The sequence below is a fragment of the Primulina tabacum genome, chromosome 6, assembly GCF_025594145.1.
Source record: "Primulina tabacum isolate GXHZ01 chromosome 6, ASM2559414v2, whole genome shotgun sequence".
Taxonomy (NCBI): Eukaryota; Viridiplantae; Streptophyta; class Magnoliopsida; order Lamiales; family Gesneriaceae; genus Primulina; species Primulina tabacum.
In genome coordinates, this window is record NC_134555.1 from 5,315,469 (window position 1) to 5,338,514 (window position 23,046).

General features: G+C 34.9%; 1 protein-coding gene across 1 annotated transcript; it reads right to left on the minus strand.

Annotated features, from left to right (window-relative positions):
• Window positions 1–21,701: 21,701 nt before the first annotated feature.
• LOC142548950 (uncharacterized) lies at window positions 21,702–23,046 on the minus strand. Its single transcript, XM_075657616.1, has one exon. The coding sequence runs from the start codon at window positions 22,785–22,787 to the stop codon at window positions 21,981–21,983; it is 807 nt and encodes a 268-aa protein (XP_075513731.1). The 5' UTR covers window positions 22,788–23,046; the 3' UTR covers window positions 21,702–21,980.

The window sequence follows — 23,046 nt, forward strand, 5'->3', positions numbered from 1 at the left end:
TTAAAGAGTTTAATATTACTGATGATTAAATTAATATTAATGCCATCATATACGGATCCAGAAATTAAAGTTGAGGTGAGCTTGAACTAAATATAGTAAGTTAATTTATATATATATATATATATGAGATATTAATATGAAAATAGTTAACAAAATGACCTTGATAATTTTTTATAAAAAAAAAAACTTATTGTTCTAACGTATTCGAAATAGGAGAGTTAATTTAAAAAAGAAGTTTAATCAATATCATTTTTCAAAATTTATATATTATTTAGATTAATATGTAACATGTGTAATATAAAACAAGTTTCACTTAGATTCAAAATTTATATTTTAAAACTATTTTTAATATATTTTAAATGTACTTTCAAAATTAAATTTTATTAAATAAAAGAATTGATATAATAAATTTATCACTTTTATGAGTTATTTGTACCAAACTCCCTTTGAAATATCGAAAATCTACATTTATTCACTGTGAAAGTTAAATATGTATTCTAAATTTTAACTTTTATGAGTTATTTGCACCGTGATATCTTTTAAAAAAATTAGATTATGCTTAAATCTCTATATATATTTACCAAAAAAAAAATAGAATTGACTCGAATCTCTACAACTCCTTGTAAAAAAAAAATTGGATTATGATATAGCCTAAAACGGGCCAAGCATAGGTCCATCTCTAAATGCCATCATATATACAATTTAAAGGTGTCCAATTTATTTTAAAAAATTAAAATTAAATATTGCAAAAAAAATATAAGAATTATTTAACTAAATGACTTTTGTTTGACCATGAATTTGAAATTTATTTTTTTTCAATTTTTACTTTTTGTTCAGTCTCGTATTTTTTAAATCTTTGAAGATCATTTTGCAAAAAAAAAAAAATATATGACTGTTTGTTTAGTCTTCGTATTTTCTAAACTATACCGAATTTTTTATGTTTGAAGATTTTTTTTATTAAAAATTATAAATATAATTTGATGATTTGTTTAGGATAGAGGAAGTAAACCCACTCAACCTAATTGAGAGGGTCAAATTTTGATAATTTAGAATTAATTCAAAATCTTGTGAATTTGGTGAAGTTAGTTGCATTAAATAATTTAATTAGGAAGACTAATTATTGACTATTGAGGACCAGAATGAAATGTTTATCAAAGGTTCGGACTGCCAAACCAAATATTAGAGTTTGGAAGAATTTACCGGTAATTTAAAATATTCGTCTAATTTTCATTAGATATAGTAAAAAATATATATAAGAAATGACTTGATGTATACAATAATAATAATGATAATAATAAAAATAATATAAAAAATATGTCTCTTGTGAGACGGTCTCACGAATTTTTACCTGTGAGACGGGTCAACCTTACCGATGTTCACAATAAAAAGTAATATTCTTAGCATAAAAAGTAATATTCTTTCCATTAATGATCCAAATAAGAGATCCGTCTCACAAAATACGATCCGTGAGATCGTCTCACACAAGTATTTGTTTAATATAAAAAGGTATGATATCCTCCATGTGAAAATAGTCAATTTGTTTGTTTTTTGTTAAAAAAATTATATTTATATTTGATTCAAATTCAAATGGTGACAACAGAGAATGGACATATTGGATTCTATACTAGTGCTTTCATATTTCTATCATTTAATTTGTGTTTTAAAACGTGCCGCTTAGGTTGTTATATTGGATTTTATCGGTAATGTTACTTTTCATTTTTTTTAATCAATATTCAAAAAGATATTGTCTAGTAATGATCAGCAGTTGTTCGCCGTTCCAATTTTTACAAAGTGGCGTAACGACATTAATCGACCGTCTAAGCGGCTCAAAATCCATCTAAACTGATTATATATATATTAAAAAATTCTCATATTCGAAAAGGTTGAACAATTTAGTCAATGTGTCAATTCAATGTCAAGATCATGAATAAAAAGAATAATGCTAAATGTACAATCAATATATCGTTACAACGTTATTTACAACGAATATATAATGTACTTGTGAGATTTTGAAAAGTTTAATTTTTGAATTTAATTTTTGTATTGTATAAATATTGATGTACATGTAGCATAATTAACAAAAAAAGATAAAGAAAAAAAAAGAGTGGATTTGCTACTTGCAAGTGAAGCTAGGTGTAAAACTCGCAAATTTTAAAAGATTCAAAATTTAATTCAAAAGTTTAAACGAGAAGATAATACACGCTCTGGATAGCAATCAACTTCTATAAATAGGAGAAGCTCCCATTCAAAATTTTCACATCAAATTTTCGATTTTTCTCTCCATATTTTTGAAATTTCTCTACAAAAATTCTTCTGCATTCATCAAATTAATGTCCAAGTTCGGAAAAATGTTTCCTTCACTCGATGCTTGGAATCCGATATCTATCGTTTAAAATATGTTTTTGTCAAAATTCGGTCAAATCCAACGGTTAGTTTTTTATATTTAGCATTTGCAAGAAAACAACTCAGATTCTAGGCGGAAACAACATACCTACGATTTTTCGTTCATAAGCAGGTTAAAACGACTTCCAAACCCGATCTCCACATTTTATTATTTTTTGACGTACTGTAAAAGTTTAAGCCCGATCCAATGGTTCAATAAGGAAAGAATTTTTCAAAACGACCGATTTTTCGGTCGATGTGCTGATGCGTTTTCGAAGTGCTGGTTGCGTGATTCTTCAATGATTTTCGAATTCTTCATATTTTCTTCCGGGTCTAATATAAGTGGGCTTATTTTAAAATTATAATTTCGTTTATGAATTATTTCATTTCCGAAAATTACGGTCGAGTACAATTCTTCTTCTACCCCATTCTTGATACGATTATCGTATGTTTTATGTTTTGGGCATGATATGTTTATGGCCCTTACACGGTAGTATTGTAACCATTATATGGCCTCGCCCTTTTAGATGAATAAAAATTAGGGACTGTTATCAGTCAATCATGAAAATGAGAGAAATATCAGTGTCTTGGCCAAAATTATGCTTATGGTTATGATGATGACATGTTATGAGAATCATGTTATGCATAATATGATATGTGGTTTTCGAAATTTATATATATTTGTTATGTATATGCTTGAACGGCCCCCGCTTACCGAGTGACGACCATATCACTCCCCCTTTACTCTATCTTTCCCAGGTAAGTCAGAAGAAAAAATAGAGAAAGAAAGATTAGACAACAATTTTGGGGCTAGTAGTGGACGCATGGAGAATTTTAATTAATTTTATGTTCTTTTGAGTTTTTAATTCAAGTTGTAAACGTTTCCACATATTTTTATCGTTTTTAGAGGTTACGTTGTACAAACGATTATATTTGATGATATTTATGATATAAACTGATTTTGGTTTACAATGTATTACGATACTTTTTGTTTAGCAATTATGTGATTGCTGAATAATGCTGGTGTCGACTAACCTCGGTCTCGGGGCGTGACACTAGGGGTGAGAAAAAATGTAAAATTTTCAGTATACTGAGGTTATCATACCGAATAATATCAAAATTTTTGATACATTGTGGTATCGATATCGAAATTTTCGGTACAAATATTTGAAAATTTTCGTTATATACCGAAATATGAAAATATCGAAATAATATATATAATTTTTTTTAAAAAAATTATGTTTTTAAATAATAAAGTTAATTTTTTTAAAAAATAAATAAGGTATTTTTCGGTATAAACAGTATATACCGATACTGTAATGAAATCACATACCTCGACATTTCGGTATAATCGATATTACCGAAAATTTTCGGTATACCGAGACACTGAAATTTTCGGTACGATATCGATATAATATTTTTAATATCATAAATTTCGGTACAATATACAATATAATTTTTTTGGTATGATACCATACGATATATCATCCCTAAGTGAAACAACTATATCACAAGGATTGATGGTTGAAATGTTGAAGACGAGGGAACTTCACGAAAAAGAATTTGAATATATAGAATGAAGACTGAAGAGGAGGAAGATGCCATGGATTTGAGTTTGAATATGATACAAAACAAGTGTTGAAGAAATATGAAGATGAACGAGAAGGAAAAACAGAGATAAAGCAAAAAAAAAAAGCACATTCACTAAGCAGAGGCTGATCACACACCTACCCTCTAAAGCTTTTTGCTTTTTTAAAACATTACATGTTAATCAAATGAATAATTCTTTAAAATTCTGATCCCGAGATGTGAAATATATTCCCGTAAAAATATGAAGGGATTTTCACATTAATATTTCGTATAATGGGCAATGTATATTTTTTGGTTACATGTGATTTTGTATTTTATCGTGCTTAACTTAAATTTTATTGTAATAGGAGTTAAAAATATTTATTTTTATTTTAATAAATATAATGTTTTATACTTCAATCCTCTCATCCACAAGCTAAACATGGTGTAGGTTGCGCTTGAAGTGGGTACAATTTCAACGTCGGCCACCATGCAGTTGGCTTTATTATCATTAATTATTTTTTATTATTATCTTTTTGAAGCCGATTGTATTTTTGTCCCCAAAAAATTAATTAAAAAAAAACTTTCATTCAACTACGACTAATAACTAATTAAGCTCTAATACTATTATATATATATAGTAAGTCTCTTGTGGGACGGTCTCACAAATTTTTATCTGTGAGACGGGTCAACTCTACCGATATTCAATAAAAATAATACTCTTAGCATAAAAAGTAATATTATTTCATGGATGACCCAAATAAGAGATCCGTCTAACAAAATACGACCCGTGAGACCGTCTCGCACAAGTTTTTGTCACACACACACACACACACACATATATATATATATAATATTATACTAATATTACACTTTTGTTTTTTGATTTTTTTTAAATTTCAACACACACTTTTATTTTTATTTATTTTTATTTCAACCTTTCAAATATCAATCTAGTCCCTGCATAATTTGTCAAATTTTACTTTAGTCCATCGATAATGATAAAAATGATTGTACACACACGCATCGCGTGTGCAGAGTAACTAGTATAAATAATAGATGAGCACCTTAGATCAACTGTATTTGTGCGACACAAAATTTTTCTTCCAAATTTGCTCCCAACATTTTAGTATATCTGTAACTTCTACCGTCATTGTCTTCAACTTCTCAATTGATTCTTGCTTCTTCATGTAACGATTTCTCATACAACAGTACAATATTTTGATGTTGACTTTCTATCAGAAATTGAATCAGCCCAATCGACGTTTGTAAATGTCTTAACTTTTCGATCGTTATTTTTTGCAAAGAACAATCCTCTCCTCGGAGTTTGTTTCAAGCTGTCCAAGGATTCTATGTAGAGCATCCAGATGACCTAGACAAGGTGAGTGCATATATTTAACTAACTAGATTCACTGCAAATGTAATGCCTGGTCGAGTTTGTGAGAGGTAGATAAGTTTCCCAACTAGGCGATAATATCTTGTCCTATTTTACAAATTTTAGTTTGAAGTTCTGACAATCTCATATGATATATATTACACGTAATACATGTGTCCCGAATAACTAAGGGCATCTGCATACGTTACTGTTATAACACCCACCACCTCAGCAAAAATCGTAGGGTCCACATGCCACATTCACATTATATTAACACATCTATTCAATCACATTCATTTTAACATTAATATTCATTATTTATAGGTCTCGCTGTCCACTCATTCATCTCATTCTTATTTTACGTTACATAAATTCAATTTCAAATTATTTACAAAATTTAAATTATTATTATTTTATATAAATAATAATATGTTTTTATTAATATTTTTAAAATTAAATAATCTTTATTTAATTATTAAAATACATTATTAAATTAAATAATATACATATATATAAAATATTAATACATGTAATTAATGTTTGGTCCACCCCATTCACTCTTTTAAAAAAAAAAGAATAAAATAATATATATACATATATATATATATATAAAGGTAATGTGGGCGTTGGCCAAGTGGGTCCACATTGATATTAACACCACGTTGTTGTTCAAACTCATGTGGGTGCCCTAATATTAATGATATATGTACCATTTAAATCGTGAACTAAAGGAATAAATAGAACGAATATGTAAACTAAACCATTAGAATATATATATATATATATATATATATATATATATAATTGTTATCTGCACCTATTTTTCTTGTTCAAAACGATAACATTCATATATGTTTTTGGTTCACCTGAAGTAAAAAATTTGTGCTCAAAGTGTTATTGGTTTTGAACCGTTGTATATGGAGAAACGAAGGCTCATTAATTTTCAAAGCACTCACGTAAGAAGGCGAATATGTTTTAAGAAAAATGTAAGTTTCACAGACCTCGGTATTGATAATTTATTTCGCTTCGAGTATATATTTTTGTTGACTAAAGTGTAGGTCCATATCACTCAACTAATAATTAATATTAGCTGAATTTCTACCTTTATTAAATATCTACTGATATTCTGTAAGAATTATTATTCTATTAGTTTAACACTCAATCTATGTTTGAGTTTAAATATTTTGGATTCACCTGCAAATGCAATTGCTAGACTTAGCCAATAAGTTAATTAGTATACAATTATTTATTATGTTGTTTAATCGAAATTATACTTTATCTCAATTGTGATTTATTATTATTGTTATTATATACAATAATATTTCTAACAAACTTAAAACAAATTCCCATCAGTTGAGATAAAATATTAACTATTGGCTTGGTGATTCAAAAATAGATTCTGATTCTAACAATTTGTGGGGAAAAACTGGAGAAGTTGAACTTCAAGAGATGTCCATAGAAGTTGCTGTTTTATTTTACCACTTTGGTCCTGACAGAGGATGCTCTCAAACTCGAGGGGAATGAAGGAAATGTGGAAGCCATTAGTACGGTAGAGGCATGAAATCATTAGGATTTCCTCTGTCACAACTATATGATGAATGGCTTAGCCGATTCACTGTACAATGTGTGTAAAACAATGAAAACAGTTGAGAATTTTTGGTATCTTTTGACCAGAAATACAAAACTGATGGACATTGAATCCCAAAAAGTTTATAGTATGGAGATTTCTGGACTTTAAAACGGAGTCCAGCCAAGTGCAAGAACTCCAGTGATTCTACATGAGATTCACAGTGAGGGGACGATAGCAAGTGAATCCTTCCAGGTAGCTGTTATAATCGAGAAGTTGCCTGTAGATCGGAAAATTTTTAAAAATTATTTGAAATACAAGCGGAATGAAATGAATGTTGAGGAACTTCTTGTTAAACTTCATATTGAAAAGACAATAAATGTTTATAAAGACATTTAATTTTTCCTATTGCAGCAAAAAACCAATGTTATCTTGTCAAAGCTCGAAAATGAAAAGGAAAATTGGCAAAGGGATTAATTTTGGTCCCAAGGGAGACATTTCCAAGAAAAAATTCAATGGAAAATGCTTCAATTCTGATGGTGTAAGTCACAAGTCCTCTAAATATAAGCGGCCAAGAAAGAATAAAGAGATTAACAATGTTAATTACATCTGCATTGATATGTTGGATATCAATCTTTGTTCCATAATTTCGGTTGTGAACCTAATGAGTTCAAACCCGAAAGAATAGCGGATTAACAATAGTGTCATCCTATATGCGTGTTCCAACAAACACTGAGGAATGGGGAGAAGTTGTTCATGGGGAATACAACCTCATATATCAAAAGATAACGCAGAGTAATTCTGAAGATGGCTCGTGGAAATTATTTGACTTTGAGAAATGACTTCGAAAAAGATATATATATATATATATCCGGAAGAATTTGGTTAATGGATCATTTTTAGTTGAAAACGATTTCCCCATAGTATTTGAGTCAAATAAGGTCACTTTGTTCAAAAATTGAAGGTTTGTAGGCAGAAGCTATGCAAGTGAAGGGGTTTTAAGCTCAACGCATTCGTTGTCAAGTCAAATGTATTTATAAAATTACTTGATGTATAAATAAATATACACATGTTGGAAGTTACGACTTCGTGCTCATTGGTATAGTCAATAGGATCCGCATTTTCACTCAACATAACATATCTAAGCAGCAACCCGAATTTTGAGCAAAAAGAGTTGCATTAAAAGCAGAAACAAGAGTTAATTTACTTAATAGTAAATAAGTAGCTGATTACGCCACAACCCATGTGAAGAAATATAAAAATGTTTTGTTATCTGCACTTGTCCGATTGAATCCTCAGATCTTTCAAGTTCTAGTATCAACTCCGCCACTCGTTGCTTTCTCAGTTCTTCAAACCAAGCCCTGAGTAAGTCATCACAGTAAACATGACAGCAATATAAGATACACATTTTTATCAAAAACCACTCAAGATTCGATGTACCAAGTATTGGCCACAAATGGTGAGATAAGAAATGAATATTTAACTTACCTGGATCCAGAATAATGCCGTTGCAGATCCTCGTACTTGCTTTTACAAGCCTGAAATGAAAGGAAGTTTTTGCCATTTGTATTAAGTATAAAATACAGGAAAATCTTATGCTAGTTGAGACTCCTACTGCTATCCGTTTTAGATATAGATTACATTAGATATAGCTTACAAGGGGTTATGAGAACACACAAACTCGGGAATTTCGATTTTGCTATTTAATTTCAAAAGTAATTTCATTTTAAAAGACAACAGAAAATGTAAACAAAAAAACAAAAAAAAACCCATATTTAAGATGGCAAGCATAAAGGAAGGCATAGAACGAAGGGTGAAAACGTGGACCTGAAGGTGAAGGGGCGAATGGAGCTGGACGTTCCAGTCTTGGGTGCCGTGCCTCCCAGGATGAGCTCTTCCCATGTACCCCACCCCCTTACAGGCCCCACAACCACAGTCGATTGTAAATTTATTATAAATTTATTTTAAATCTTTTAATTTTTAAAATTTAGGACAAGAGTATCACATTACTAGTATTTGAATAACCAAGAAAAATTCCCTCATTGAAATTGACATCAAACTTATCAAGATTGTCTTTGCCGTTGTTGAACAACACATTTTAAACCAAATGCTTTAAAGTATGAAATGTCAGGCTTTCTATGACTTCATAATTCATGTGGAGTTTTCTTGAGAATTGGTCTTATTGATGAATGTAACAAGCGGTGTTCATTGTTTCGGCTTAAAAACATTTTGGAAACAAATATTCACATAACAAATAACATGCAATTTCCACTAAGTCATGTTCTTTATTTCAACTTTTGTTGAGGTGTCCTAGGACAAGAAAAGTCGTGACCAATTTTTTTCCTCACAAAAACTTATAAAATTTTCATTTTCAAATTGACAAAAACTTGTGTGAAACTGTCTCACGGGTCGTATTTTGTGAAACAGATCTCTTATCTGGGTCATCCATAAAAAAAATTATTTTTTATGCTAAGAGTATTACTTTTTATTGTGAATATCGGTAGGGTTGACCCGTCTCACAGAGAAAGATTTGTGAGACCGTCTCACAAGAGATGTACTCTTTCAAATTCGGTTCCGTTGTCACACTGCATATTTTTAATCAAATGGCATAGAAGTGGAAATAATATTTTTATATTCAATATATATTCTCTAATATGCTTACCTAATTGACAAACATCACAAATGAATTCAACTTTTAATTCAAGATTAGACAATCCAACAACAAAATCAAGTTTTCGAATTTTTTCAATAGTACTTAAACCAACATGACCAAGTCGTTATGCCATAACACACTATTGTTAGCACTCAATGTAACAAGGCATTTTACATTTTGAGAAGAAAGATTATCCTAGTCGATCAAACTTGTATACATTTGCACTTATATATCCAATGAATTTGATACGGTGCATTGTTGTGATGCAAGAGAGACTTCACAACCTCTATCACATAATTGACTTAAGCTAAGAAGATTATGCTTAATTCTTTTAAATAAAGTACATCATCAATAATAGTGGAGTTAAAGAGTAACCAATTGAGCCAATTCCTTCAATGATTCCTTTGCTATTGTCTCCAAAGGTGACACTTCCTCCACTCTTTGGTATGAGTGACAATAAATTTTTTTGTCGCATGTCTTATGTCTTGAACATCCACTATCGATACCAAGAATTGGAAGTCTTATTGTTTTCACCTCCATACAAAGCAAATTTTTAATGTTTGACACTTTGGTACACAATTGTTCTTTGGGTCCTTGTTGGTTGTAATAATAGGAAATTTGGGCACACAATTCATCAAGCCTTTAAACTACTATTACTAAACTTGGAAAAAGATTTCTTCAAATTACTAAGTTCGTTTTTCAAAATATTATTTTCGTCTTCCTTGTTTGCTCAATCCAGTTTTAACATTTTATTGTTCTTCTTAGTTCTACCAAGAAGATCAATAAGCTCATTATAAGTGTAAGGCCCGAGATTTTATGCCGTGTTAAATTACGATTATTGATTTTTAATCGAGATAATTATGAAAGGGCTAACCGAGACACGAAATGAGATCGCGTGTGGAAATTGATGTGCGAGGACAGTAGCATCGGCGCACATGCGTGACCGGATGCGCGCACATGCGCCAAACAGGCAGAAGACCTCGCGCATATGCGCGAAGCCTATGCGAGTAACTCCAGAGAGTCTCGCGCATATGCGCGGAGATGAGTCGCGCATATGCGCGAGGCGATGTGCATGATACGCGCGGAGACCGAGTGTCTCGCGCATATGCGCCGATTGGGGTCGCGCATATGCGCGAGACGTGTGCTACAAAGATTAAGCCACTCGTCCTTTTGCATGTACGTGGGTGTATATATATATATATACAAACGTAAATCTTGAGGGAAAGTCGAGAAAAGGACGAGGGAAGATTTTGATGATGAAATTGAAGATTTTGGGATCCGTCCGTCCGAACTTGAATCCGAGTACGACACCGTGTTCCTAGCGATGACAGCTACAACTGGGCGTAAGTTTTGTTACGTTTTGATATGTTTTGAAATTATGATGTTGTCAGAATTAAATGGAATTCATATATGATGTTCTTGACATGTTAGACATCATAGAATCGAAGTCAGATTAAAGAATAGACTGTTTATGAAATTGTTATGAATTTCAGAGTTGATTTAGTTGAGATTCTATATCAGAATTGTGTTATTATTCAGATTATGAGTTGTACTGATACTGGTTATGAATTCTGGTATTATATCTGTGATGTTGAGATAGACGGGGTTATCGTAACTGTATTGTTATGCCGTCGAAACATCAGTAGATTGATAGTGATCAGATTCAGTATTGATTGAGATTGATCAGATTCAGTAATAATTTCGATTGTATCGTGATATCATTGATATGAATTAGATTGTACCTTGTTCAGATATGGATCAGATTATATACCGATTTGAGTATTGATCAGAACATGTCTTGAATTGAGTTATATACTGATATGGTATTTATATGATTGTCATTATCAGATTTGATATGGACAGAGTTGACTTCAATACTTCGTCTTCGTCGGACCGAGAAGATAAAGGTATAAATAAATGTTGATTCGGGATTGCACAACTCGAGTTAGGTTTGACTTGAGTTTCCCAAAATCACATACTTTACTTTATTGCATTGATATTTGCAGATTATCAGATTGATATGTTTAGTCTATTGAATTATAGCAGAGCCAGAGTTTGAGTCTAGGGCAGATAAGCCTAGCTAGGGCAGAACCGCCGAGTCTTTGTCAGAACCGCGTAAACTCTAGACTTTCGGTGTATCGATGGGCTTAGATGTAGATCGACGTCTATTGTAGACATTCGATACAGCATACCAAAGTCTAAATTAGATCAGGATCCCTAGATTAGAATAAGAGATGAGTCGAGTCTTAGATATCGAGACTAGAACTTGATTTACAGATCCATATTGATTTATGTTTCGTAGATTACGATTCATGTTTTATTTACAGACTGGTATGGATACATGTTGTTTGATTATGCTACATGTGATAAGATATAATTCATGCTTTTATGTTAATTCAGTTAACTGCATGTATACATTATTTATACTGGGATTTGTTCTCACCGGAGTATCCGGCTGTTGTCTTGTTTGTATGTGTGCATGACAACAGGTGGGACAAGATCGGGGTCAAAAAGATGATGAGAGATCGAGATTAGAGTGGTGATTCCGGACTTGGATGTAGACTTGGTTTAATACTTGAAATTTAGTAGTTAAACCTTAGACTAGTTTGAACTAGAAGCATGTTGTCCAAGATTTGTATTATTATACTGGTTTGTATAATAGATTGATTCCATTACCTTCCGCATTTTAAAAAAATTTTTAGACCCTGTTTATCTTAATTGATAATTAAATCCCAAAGATGATTAAGATGATGATTAGCGTCCGGGTCCCCACAATAAGCATCAAGCAATTCAGCATAGGATGGTACTTCATAATCATCCTCTTCATCTTCTTCTCCGAGAGCCATAAAAAAGGTTGGATACTTCATCATCTTCGGAATCGCTATCGCTCCGTGTGGCCATCAAAGTCTTTTTTTTCTTCTTGTCCACTTTTTTATTAGAGGGCATTCATTTGCATAATTACCTGTTTTTGACAATTATAACAAGTTGCTTGCTTTCCAACCAAGGCAATCCCCTTTCCTGTAGCTTTTGCTTCCTCCTTCATGATCTTTTTTCGAGTTGAAACCTCGAGCTCATCGGTCACCAAGGCATGTCATGAAGTTCATCGAAGTCCTATATAGGATGCACTTTCTCCTTTGTTGGATTCAATGACAGCCGTCCTCTTTGCTTCCCATTCTTTAAGCAAGGCTCGAAGTTATCTCTACAAATTTTCTTGGGGGGCTATCTTTCACCAAGTTCTGCAAGCTCATTGATAATTTGAGTGAGTCTCCTAAACATGGAATCAACATTCTCTTCGTACTCCATCTAATATGTCTCGTATTTGAGTTGCAAGAGATCGATCTTTGTCTCCTTCACTTGATTTTTCACTTGATCTTTGTCTAACCAATAGAACCTAACAATGGTGAATTAGGTTCTATTGGTTACTTTAGCATATTTAATGTGATTTCTCAAATTTTTGAGTTTGCATAACGGAAAAGACTAATAGTCAATCAATTTAAAAATAAAATTATACAAGAAAATAAATGCAGAATGTAAATGAAAGCAATAAAGACATAAGGATATGTTGTAGAGGTTTGACGAAAAATCTTTCATGTCCCCTCTTCCCAGTTATAATTCCTTGAATCGAGGGATTCACTAGAACAATATGATTCTTGGCTTTAAGGGATTTAAGCTTGCCACTCACTCTTCCCGAGTCTTCTTGGCCTTAAGGACTCGAAGTATAGCCACGTACAATTGGACTGACTTCACTCGCATATGACTTAAACAATTTTCCAACTTGCTTTGGTGTTGGAAGACCTTACAATGTTTCTCTCTTTTGTGATTTTCAAAATCTACACATCTACGGTGTTGTTCTATTTGATTTGATTCATATAGATATGTATGGTCCTTTAAGTGTTAGCATGCTGGGCAATCTCACTTCATTATTTTTACTTATTACTTCTTGAGGTATGTATATGCCGTATTTAATAAAATATAAGTCTGAAGTCTTTGCAAATTTCAAAGAATTTAGAGTTGAATTAGAAAACAATTAAGAAATAATATTAAAACACTTCTATCTGATTGAGGCGGAGAGTAGTACTTAAGTACTTTATTTCAAGATTACTCACATTGGAATGCACATGCCACACCTCATTTGAATGGCGTGTCAGAACGTCGTAATCGGACATTGATGGACACAGTTCGATATATGATGAGATTCACTGAATTTCGGTCATCCTTTTAGCGATTTGCGCTTGAGACTGCGACAATGTTGTTGAATCAAGTCCATAGAAAAGCATTGGATAAAACTTTATATGAGATATGGATCAGAAAACCTCCAAAATATTCTTTCTTAAAAATAAGTGGATGTCCTGCTTATGTGAAGTAGACATTGGCAGAAAAATTAGATAGTAGATCCAATTTGTACTTCTTAGTGAGATATTCAAAGAATTCCGTTAGATATTATTTATATGATCACAATGAAACAAAGATGTTTGTTTTAAAGAATGACACCTTCTTTGAGAAGGAGTTTCTATTAGATAGAAAATTTGAAATGATAGAACTCGAATAGATACGAGAAACACACTCTTGAAATAGTAGAACCCACACCACAACGACTAGTAAGAGAGATACAGCTCCTAGGAGATCCGAAAGGGTCTCAAGGCCACGTAATATGATGTGCATGTTGTTGGATTAAAGGTGGGATTTTAGGCTTATGGGCTTTACATGTGAGTGAATGGAAATTTGGAAAGGTGGGTTTGTCCCACATTGGAAAAATGAAGTGGTATAGATAAATTATATTGTGTTACACTTTATGGAGGTGTAACTATTATTGGTCAAGAGGCTCTCTCTCGCGCACACAGACGCAGGGGGTGCAAATCATGGGCCCGATTTGCAGTGGAAAAAAAGGCTTGACTTGTGTGCAAGCGTACGAGCGTGACCTGGGTGCGTCGAATGTCGGACCGATCAAGGCAAAATTTGCCTAGCAGTCTATGCCATCTTTTGTTATTTTTTTTTGTTGAGACCTTTCACATGCCCTTGAGACCTTTCGCATGGCATAACTGTTGGTGTTTCATCTCCCTAACTGTTGGTGCTTCATATACCATCTTTAAGGCATATTTAAGGCAACCTGTGACCTTTCATATGTATGGTATTGACATGTATAAATAGGGGATGTGCCTAGCCTAGAAAGAGAGACCGAAAAATCCACTTTCTCCTGCTGCTACAGTTCCTCTGCTTATTCTGCTACAATAGTACTTCTGCTACAGTGCTTATGTTCTGCTACAGTACTGTTCGTTCTGCTACAGTACTGCTTCTGCTGCTACAGTACTGCTTCTGCTTGTTCTGCTTCTGCTCTGTTCACTGATAAAGTTCAGGTACTGATTCTGTTCGCTAGCATAGTGCTGTGCTGCAACTCTGCTGGTTTGCCCGTTGTATCCTGGGAAACAGACGTCCGCTGAATCCTCGGAGCACATACATGAGGGGGCGAATCTGTTTTAAGGAAACTGTACAAGCTACATGCCTCGGTTTGATTTAATTAAGCATTATTCTATTGTTTTCTTCAAGATACTGATTTGCTGGTTTTATACATTAGTCATACTCTACTGTGAACAGCACGCTTGTTTGGTTTACTGCATATCTGTCCTGTTTTTCCATATATTTTTATCAACAAACTTAAAACAGATTTACTCATTACGTGGTTTCAGTTCAGATATGGCTACTGAATCCAGCGTGCAAAGGGAAACTAGTCATGTTGTCCCTACTGTGCCTACTCAAGTTGTCCCACGTGCTGCTGCGGTTACTGTCCCAGCCAGCCACGGTGAAAAGCCTGAGAAGTTCACTGGTGTGAATTTCAAGAGGTGGCAGCAGAAAATGTTATTTTACTTGACAACACTGAACCTGGCTAGATTCCTATTCGAGGATGCTCCTAACCTGAAAGAGGGTGAGGGAGATGTTGAATCCGTCAGTGCACTAGAGGCTTGGAATCATTCTGATTTCCTATGTCGAAATTATGTGCTGAATGGATTGACAGACTCGCTGTACAATGTGTACTGCGAAAAGAAGACAGCCAAAGAGCTATGGGAATCCCTTGACAGAAAGTACAAAACCGAGGATGCCAGGGCCAAGAAGTTTCTTGTAGACCGCTTTCTGGATTTTAAAATGGTGGATTCTAAGCCGGTTATCAGTCAAGTTCAAGAAATCCAAGTGATTCTTCACGAGATTCACGCCGAGGGGATGACGTTGAGCGAATCTTTCCAAGTGGCTGCTATAGTTGAGAAACTACCACCAGCTTGGAAGGATTTCAAAAAACTACTTGAAACACAAGCGAAAGGAGATGAACGTTGAAGAGCTCATTGTTAGACTTCGCATCGAGGAAGACAACAAGAGTTCGGAAAGATGATTGTTTTCTCCTGTTGCCGCTAAGGCAAATGTTGTCGAGCATGGCCAAAGCTCGAAAAAGAGAAACTTCTCTCCCTCCAACAAGAAGTTGAACCTCAGACCCAAAGAGGTGTTTCAAAGAAGAAGTTCTCTGGAAAATGCTATAACTGTGATAGCATGGGTCACAAGGCATCTGAACGTAAAAAGCCAAAGAGAAACCGAGAGGTGAATATGGTGGAGAACATATCTCAAGAGGTTTCGAACATGAATCTCTGTGCTGTAATATCAGAAATTAATATGGTGGGTTCTAACCCAAGGGAATGGTGGATCGACACTGGTGCCACTCGCCATGTTTGCTCCGACAAGGAGATGTTTGCTACTCTTGAGGAATCTATGAAGAGTGAAAAACTATTCATGGGAAATTCCGCCACTTCCGAGATCAAGGGACAAGGGAAAGTTGTCCTAAAGATGACATCTGGAAAAGAACTGACTTTGAACAATGTGCTGTATGTGCCTGACATCCGCAAGAACTTGATGTCAGGGTCGCTTCTGAACAAGCATGGTTTCCGCATTGTATTCGAGTCAGATAAGGTGGTTTTGTCGAAAAGTGGAATGTTTGTTGGCAAATGTTATGTTTGTAATGGGTTATTCAAACTCAATGTTATGGCTGTTAAGCCTGTGATGAATGAAGTTAATACTTTTGCTTACTTTCTTGAGTCTTCTTGTTTATGGCATGGTAGACTTGGACACGTTAATTACGATACAATTCGTAGACTAATTAACATGAAAAGCATTCCTGCATTCCAAATTGATAAACAACACAAACGTGAAACTTGTGTTGAGGCAAAACTAACAAGATCATCTTTTCAAACTATTGAAAGAAATAGTGAACCACTTGATCTAATTCACAGTGATATATGTGATCTAAAAGGTGTACAAACTCGTGGTGGAAATAAATACTTCATCACTTTTGTTGACGATAGCACAAAATTTTGTTATGTGTATCTCCTCAAAAGTAAGGATGAAGCTATTGACAAATTTGTCCAATATAAGAGTGAAGTTGAAAACCAACTTAGCAAGAAAATTAAGGTGCTAAGAAGTGATCGTGGAGGTGAATATGAATCACCATTTGCTGAGTTTTGTGCTCAACACGGTATCAAACACGAAAGAACTGCACCTTATTCTCCTCAGCAAAACGGCATTGCAGAGAGAAAGAATCACACATTGAAAGAAATGATGAATGCGTTGTTATTAAGTTCTGGTTTACCACAGAACATGTGGGGGGAAGATGTTCTAACAGCAAATTACCTTTTAAATAAGGTGCCCCCAAAGAAGCAAGATAAAAGTCCATATGAGTTATGGAAAGATAGAAGTCCTTCTTACCAATACTTGCGAGTGTGGGGGTGTCTTGCTAAGGTAGCAGTACCCACTCCAAAGAAAGTAAAGATAGGACCAAAAACTGTGGATTGCATTTTCATTGGATATGCTCAAAACAGTAGTGCATATCGTTTTCTTGTACATGAATCTCAAATACCTGATATTCACAAGAATACGATAATAGAATCAAGAAATGCTTCGTTCTTTGAACACATGTTTCCATGCAAATCTAAGGAAGAACCAAGTTCATCCAAAAGATTATATGAAACAAATGATGAAGAACAAGAGCTTGATCAAAACACAGAACCTAGACGTAGCAAGAGAGCTAGGACTGAGAAATCCTTTGGTCCGGATTTCATCACTTTCATGATGGAAAGTGAACCTCAAAGCTTCAAGGAAGCAATGAGTTCATCTGAGGGACCTCTATGGAAAGAGGCTATCAATTCCGAAATGGAATCCATTTTACAAAACCATATGTGGGAATTAGTAAATCTTCCTCCGGGAAGCAAACCACTAGGCTGTAAATGGGTTTTCAAAAGAAAAATGAAATCAGATGGAACCATAGATAAGTATAAAGCCATATTGGTAATTAAAGGTTACCATCAACGTGAAGGGCTTGATTACTTTGACACATATTCTCCTGTATCGAGAATAACCTCTATTCGTGTGATACTTGCGATTGCCGCCTTGCGGAATCTTGAAGTACACCAAATGGACGTAAAGACAGCTTTTCTAAATGGAGATTTAGAAGAGGAAATTTACATGGAACAACCTGAGGGATTTTCTACGACTGGGCAAGAAAATAATGTTTGTAAACTGGTGAAGTATCTGTATGGCTTAAAACAAACACCAAAACAATGGCACGAAAAATTTGATAAGGCCATGTTGGAAAGTGGATTTAAATTCAGTGATTGTGACAAATGTGTATACATAAAAACCACTGAAAATGGATATGTCATTTTATGTCTTTACGTAGATGACATACTTATCATTGGTAGTAATGATAAAATGATCAAATCCACCAAGAAGTTATTGAACTCTAGATTTGACATGAAAGATTTGGGCTTAGCCGATGTAATCCTTGGAATTAAAATCCATAGAACATCAGAAGGGCTAGTCCTAAGTCAGTCACATTATGTTGAAAAAATACTTGAGAAATTCAATAACGATGACTTTGCATTGGCTAGAACCCCGATAGATACTAGTCAACATCTATCAAAGAATCGAGGTGAGAGTATGTCTCAATTAGAATACTCTCGAGTCATTGGAAGTCTGATGTACTTAATGAGTTGTACAAGACCAGACATAGCCTATGCAGTAAGCAAATTGAGTAGATTCACGAGTAATCATGGAGTTGAACACTGGAAAGCAATTATCAGATTGCTAAGATACTTAAGGTACACTCGTGATCATGGGCTGCACTATACCAGATATCCTGCTGTTATTGAAGGATACAGTGATGCAAATTGGATATCTGATACGAAAGACTCAAAATCTACAAGTGAATTTGTATTCACTTTAGGAGGTGCAGCAATTGCGTGGAAATCTTCCAAACAAACTGTAATAGCCAGATCCACGATGGAATCTGAGTTTATAGCTCTTGACAAGTGTGGTGAAGAGGCTGAATGGCTGCGTCATTTTTTAGAAGATGTTCCAGGATGGGAAAAACCTGTGCCGGCTATTTGCATACATTGTGATAGCCAATCTGCGATTGGAAGGGCACAAAATAAAATGTATAATTGTAAGTCTAGGCATATATGTCGTAGACATAATACCATTAGACAACTACTCTCAACTGGAGTTATCTCTGTTGACTATGTAAAGTCAAAAGATAATATAGCGGATCCGCTAACCAAAGGGTTAAACAGAGAGTTAGTTGCGAAAATGTCAAGGGGAATGGAGCTCAACCCTATAGAATAAATTGGTGTGAAGGAAAACCCAACCTACGCTGACTAGAGATCCCAAGAACTAGGTTCAATGGGACAACCTAATCGCACTAATTTGGAGAATCACTGTGGGGGTTATCCCTAATCCATTCCTATTATGAAACAATGAATGTTGAGGATAAGCTTACGGCTTTTAATGATTCTGATAAGAAGCAATATAGAATCACCTATGTGAGAGAGAAGTGGGGCCGCTTCGAAGGAATTGCAGGGCTCAATTCTAGACCCTCTTGCAGAACCAAGCGTGTGTTCATGGCCAAAAAGAACACAATCATGAGAACTCAATAGTATCAGGGAGAGTCTTGTGTGAAGTATATCACCATTCACACAAACGGATGTACAGTTCAAAGACATCACGTCTACTGTCAACCAGTGAATTAATATGCTTTTACAAAGGAAGGTTCAAAGGGTAACACCTACCTATCCTATGCAAGACTCAACTGTTGAACTTTATCAGTGGAATCCTTTCGCATAACTTTAAATTCCCATTCATGTGGGGGATTGTTGGATTAAAGGTGGGCTTTCAGGCTTATGGGCTTTCCATGTGAGTGAATGGAAATTTGGAAATGTGGGTTTGTCCCACATTGGAAAAATGAAGTGATATAGATAAGTTATATTGTGTTACACTTTATGGAGGTGTAACTATTATTGGTCAAGAAGCTCTCTCTCGCGCACACAGGCGCATGGGGGTGCAAATCATGGGCTCGATTTGCAGTGGAAAAAAGGCTTGACTTGTGTGCAAGCGTACGAGCGCGACCTGGGCGCGTCGAATGTCGGACCGATCAAGGCAAAATTTGCCTAGCAGTCTATGCCATCTTTTGTTATTTTTTTTGTTAAGACCTTTCACATGCCCTTGAGACATTTCGCATGGCATAACTGTTGGTGCTTCATCTCCCCAACTGTTGATGCTTCATCTACCATCTTTAAGGCATATTTAAGGCAACCTGTGACCTTTCATATGGATGGTATTGACATGTATAAATAGGGGATGTGCCTAGCCTAGAAAGAGAGACCAAAAAATTCACTTTCTCTTGCTGCTACAGTTCCTCTGCTTATTCTGCTACAGTAGTACTTCTGCTACAGTGCTTCTGTTCTGCTACAGTACTGTTCGTTCTGCTAGAGTACTGCTTCTGCTGCTACAGTACTGCTTCTGCTGCTACAGTACTGCTTCTGCTTGTTCTGCTTCTGCTCTGTTCACTGATAAAGTTCAGGTACTGATTCTGTTCGCTAGCATAGTGCTGTGCTGCAACTCTGCTGGTTTGCCCGTTGTATCCTGGGAAACAGACGTCCGCTGAATCCTCGGAGCACATACAGGAGGGGGCGAATCTGTTTTAAGGAAACTGTACAAGCTACAGTCCTCGGTTTGATTTAATTAAGCATTATTCTATTGTTTTCTTCAAGATACTGATTTGCTGGTTTTATACATTAGTCATACTCTACTGTGAACAGCACGCTTGTTTGATTTACTGCATATCTGTCATGTTTTTCCATATATTTTTATCAACACACGTTTCTTGAAGAAAGTCAAGACGAGCTCATTACTGGATGTGATCCAAGAAACTTCAAAGAAGAATTATCATATGTCAATTCATCCAAATGAATTGAAGTTGTGCAGTATGAGATGGACTCCATGTTTCGAATTTGGGGTATATGAGCAAATTTGCTAAGTTACTACCCAAAGTTATCAGATACGTACTTTAAAAAAATATAATTAATTTAAGACATAAAAAGAAATCTTGATGACATCCTAATCAAAACCAAGGCATTCGAGCACTTTATATCCGACCTAAAACAAACTTTCCAAAAAACTTTTGGATTACATATTGAAGCTAAATCAAGTAAGTGAACACTGAGAGTTCAGACCAGAAAATTCCTAGACTATATGAGCAAAGTGAAGAAACATTCCAAAAATTGAAAGCATATTTGAAAGATTGGTTCTTTAACAATGTTTGGGGCGAAGACCTACTCATCTATTTATCAGTGATGATGGTTAGAAAAAAGGAGCAACTCATTAACCTATTTATTTTGTTAATCATGTCTTGAAAAAGTCCGAACTAAATTACTCAACTCGAGGAAAATTAACTTTGACTCAGATCATTCCAACAAGAAAGCAAGACCTTATTTTTTGTCACAGAATATCTCATATTTTTACAACTTGCAATTGGTCTATGACAGAGCACGAAGCACGACACCTGCAACGAATCAGAACAAATCAGGACAGAAACTGTTCAATGTATATCCATACAAAACAGAGATAATATCCACAATAATTTTCCATCACATATTAAGCCACCCTCACCCCTCCCCCCACCCTCACCCCAGCTTACAATGGTCCCATTTCCCTCTTGCATCGCCAACTTCAAAATTCTCAACATATTTTTTTTAATGTCCCATGTCTCCACATTATGGCACTACACGCTTGTTTTTTGTAAGTATATACTCTTTACGTACATACATCAAATGAAACTACAATAAAAATCTTGAAATTCTCCACTGTCAAAATCCACCAGTAACCGAGTAACTTCAACTCCTTGGTTCTTTTACAACAATAGGGAAGCAACCAACGTACACTAGGAAATTAATACACATGACTAAACCGAAGCTGGTACAAAAATGACAGCTTCAAACTACAAACTTATGACACACACTGCCCATCATAGATACAAACTTCAACCATACAAATGCAACAATATATACACTATATATATATGCAATCGGGAATCTTGTTTGGAATCCAATCTCTGCACGATTGGATCATTATCCCATTATATATTTGAATCGATCAGGTGAAACTAACCCATCAATTTCATTCCAATTCCAGTCATTTGCCAAGTCCATGGTATCACTGCAGCTTTCCACAATCTGCACACTACTACTCATGGTGGGGTTATTTACAGAGGTAATGGTCGATTCCGCTGCAGAATCAAGATTCCACGTGTAGTGATCTTGGTACACATTTAAACAAGAATTCAGGTCAAATATGCCTAAACTCGAGAACGGACACTCTGCATTCTCGATTTGAGATGCTGTCACATTCGAATTTGGGGTATTATTTGGGCCATTTTCGTCCACCATGGAAGTCTTCTGAATATCTCGTAACATGGGAGAGGAAGAACGGGAGAGGGTGTGATAAAGGGTACTGGACATGATTTTCTGATCAGGATCATTAGTAGTACTGGCGAATGGAAAATTTGGTAAATATCGGTGTTGTGGAGTGGCGGCGGAGGAGGAGGAGGAGGAGATGGGGATGGCGGAAGTTGACTTCTTGGGCCGTTTGCTTTTCCGGCCACCGCCAACCGGAACATTTCGAAGAGTGCCACCTTTAGTCCAATGCCTCTTACAAGCTTTGCAGAAATAGCGTGGCTGAGACTTGTTGTAGTTATTGTAGTAACAAAACTTTGTATTCGTCGAACCACACCTGGGACACTTCAAGAACTCCGGCTGCTGTTGCCGCCGCATCAATGGCGGTTTTACCAGCTCCGCCGCCGCTCCTGACTGCAGCAAAATATGGCTCCAACCAACTCCTCCACTAACAGAAACGTCCTGTTTAACACTCCAACCCATGTATTTGTTTACAAATTTCGATAATTCAGCTCAAAGAACCACAATCAGCAAATTTAAGTTCGATCTTTAAAAAAAAAATGTGTTCTTGAAGCAGATTACAAGGGAGAAGAAAGAAACTCTTGGAAGGGGTGAAGGAAGTGAGAGTACTTCCGTGAGATTCTATATCGCCAATCTATATACTCTGTTTTTCTTATAATGTATAGTAATAATCTATTTGTTAAAATGGAAATAAATCTATGGAGATATCAATGATCAGGCA

Bases quoted from the DNA above. Each gene is read 5' to 3' on its own strand.
- LOC142548950 (XM_075657616.1), bottom strand. From the start codon at position 22,787: ATGGGTTGGAGTGTTAAACAGGACGTTTCTGTTAGTGGAGGAGTTGGT.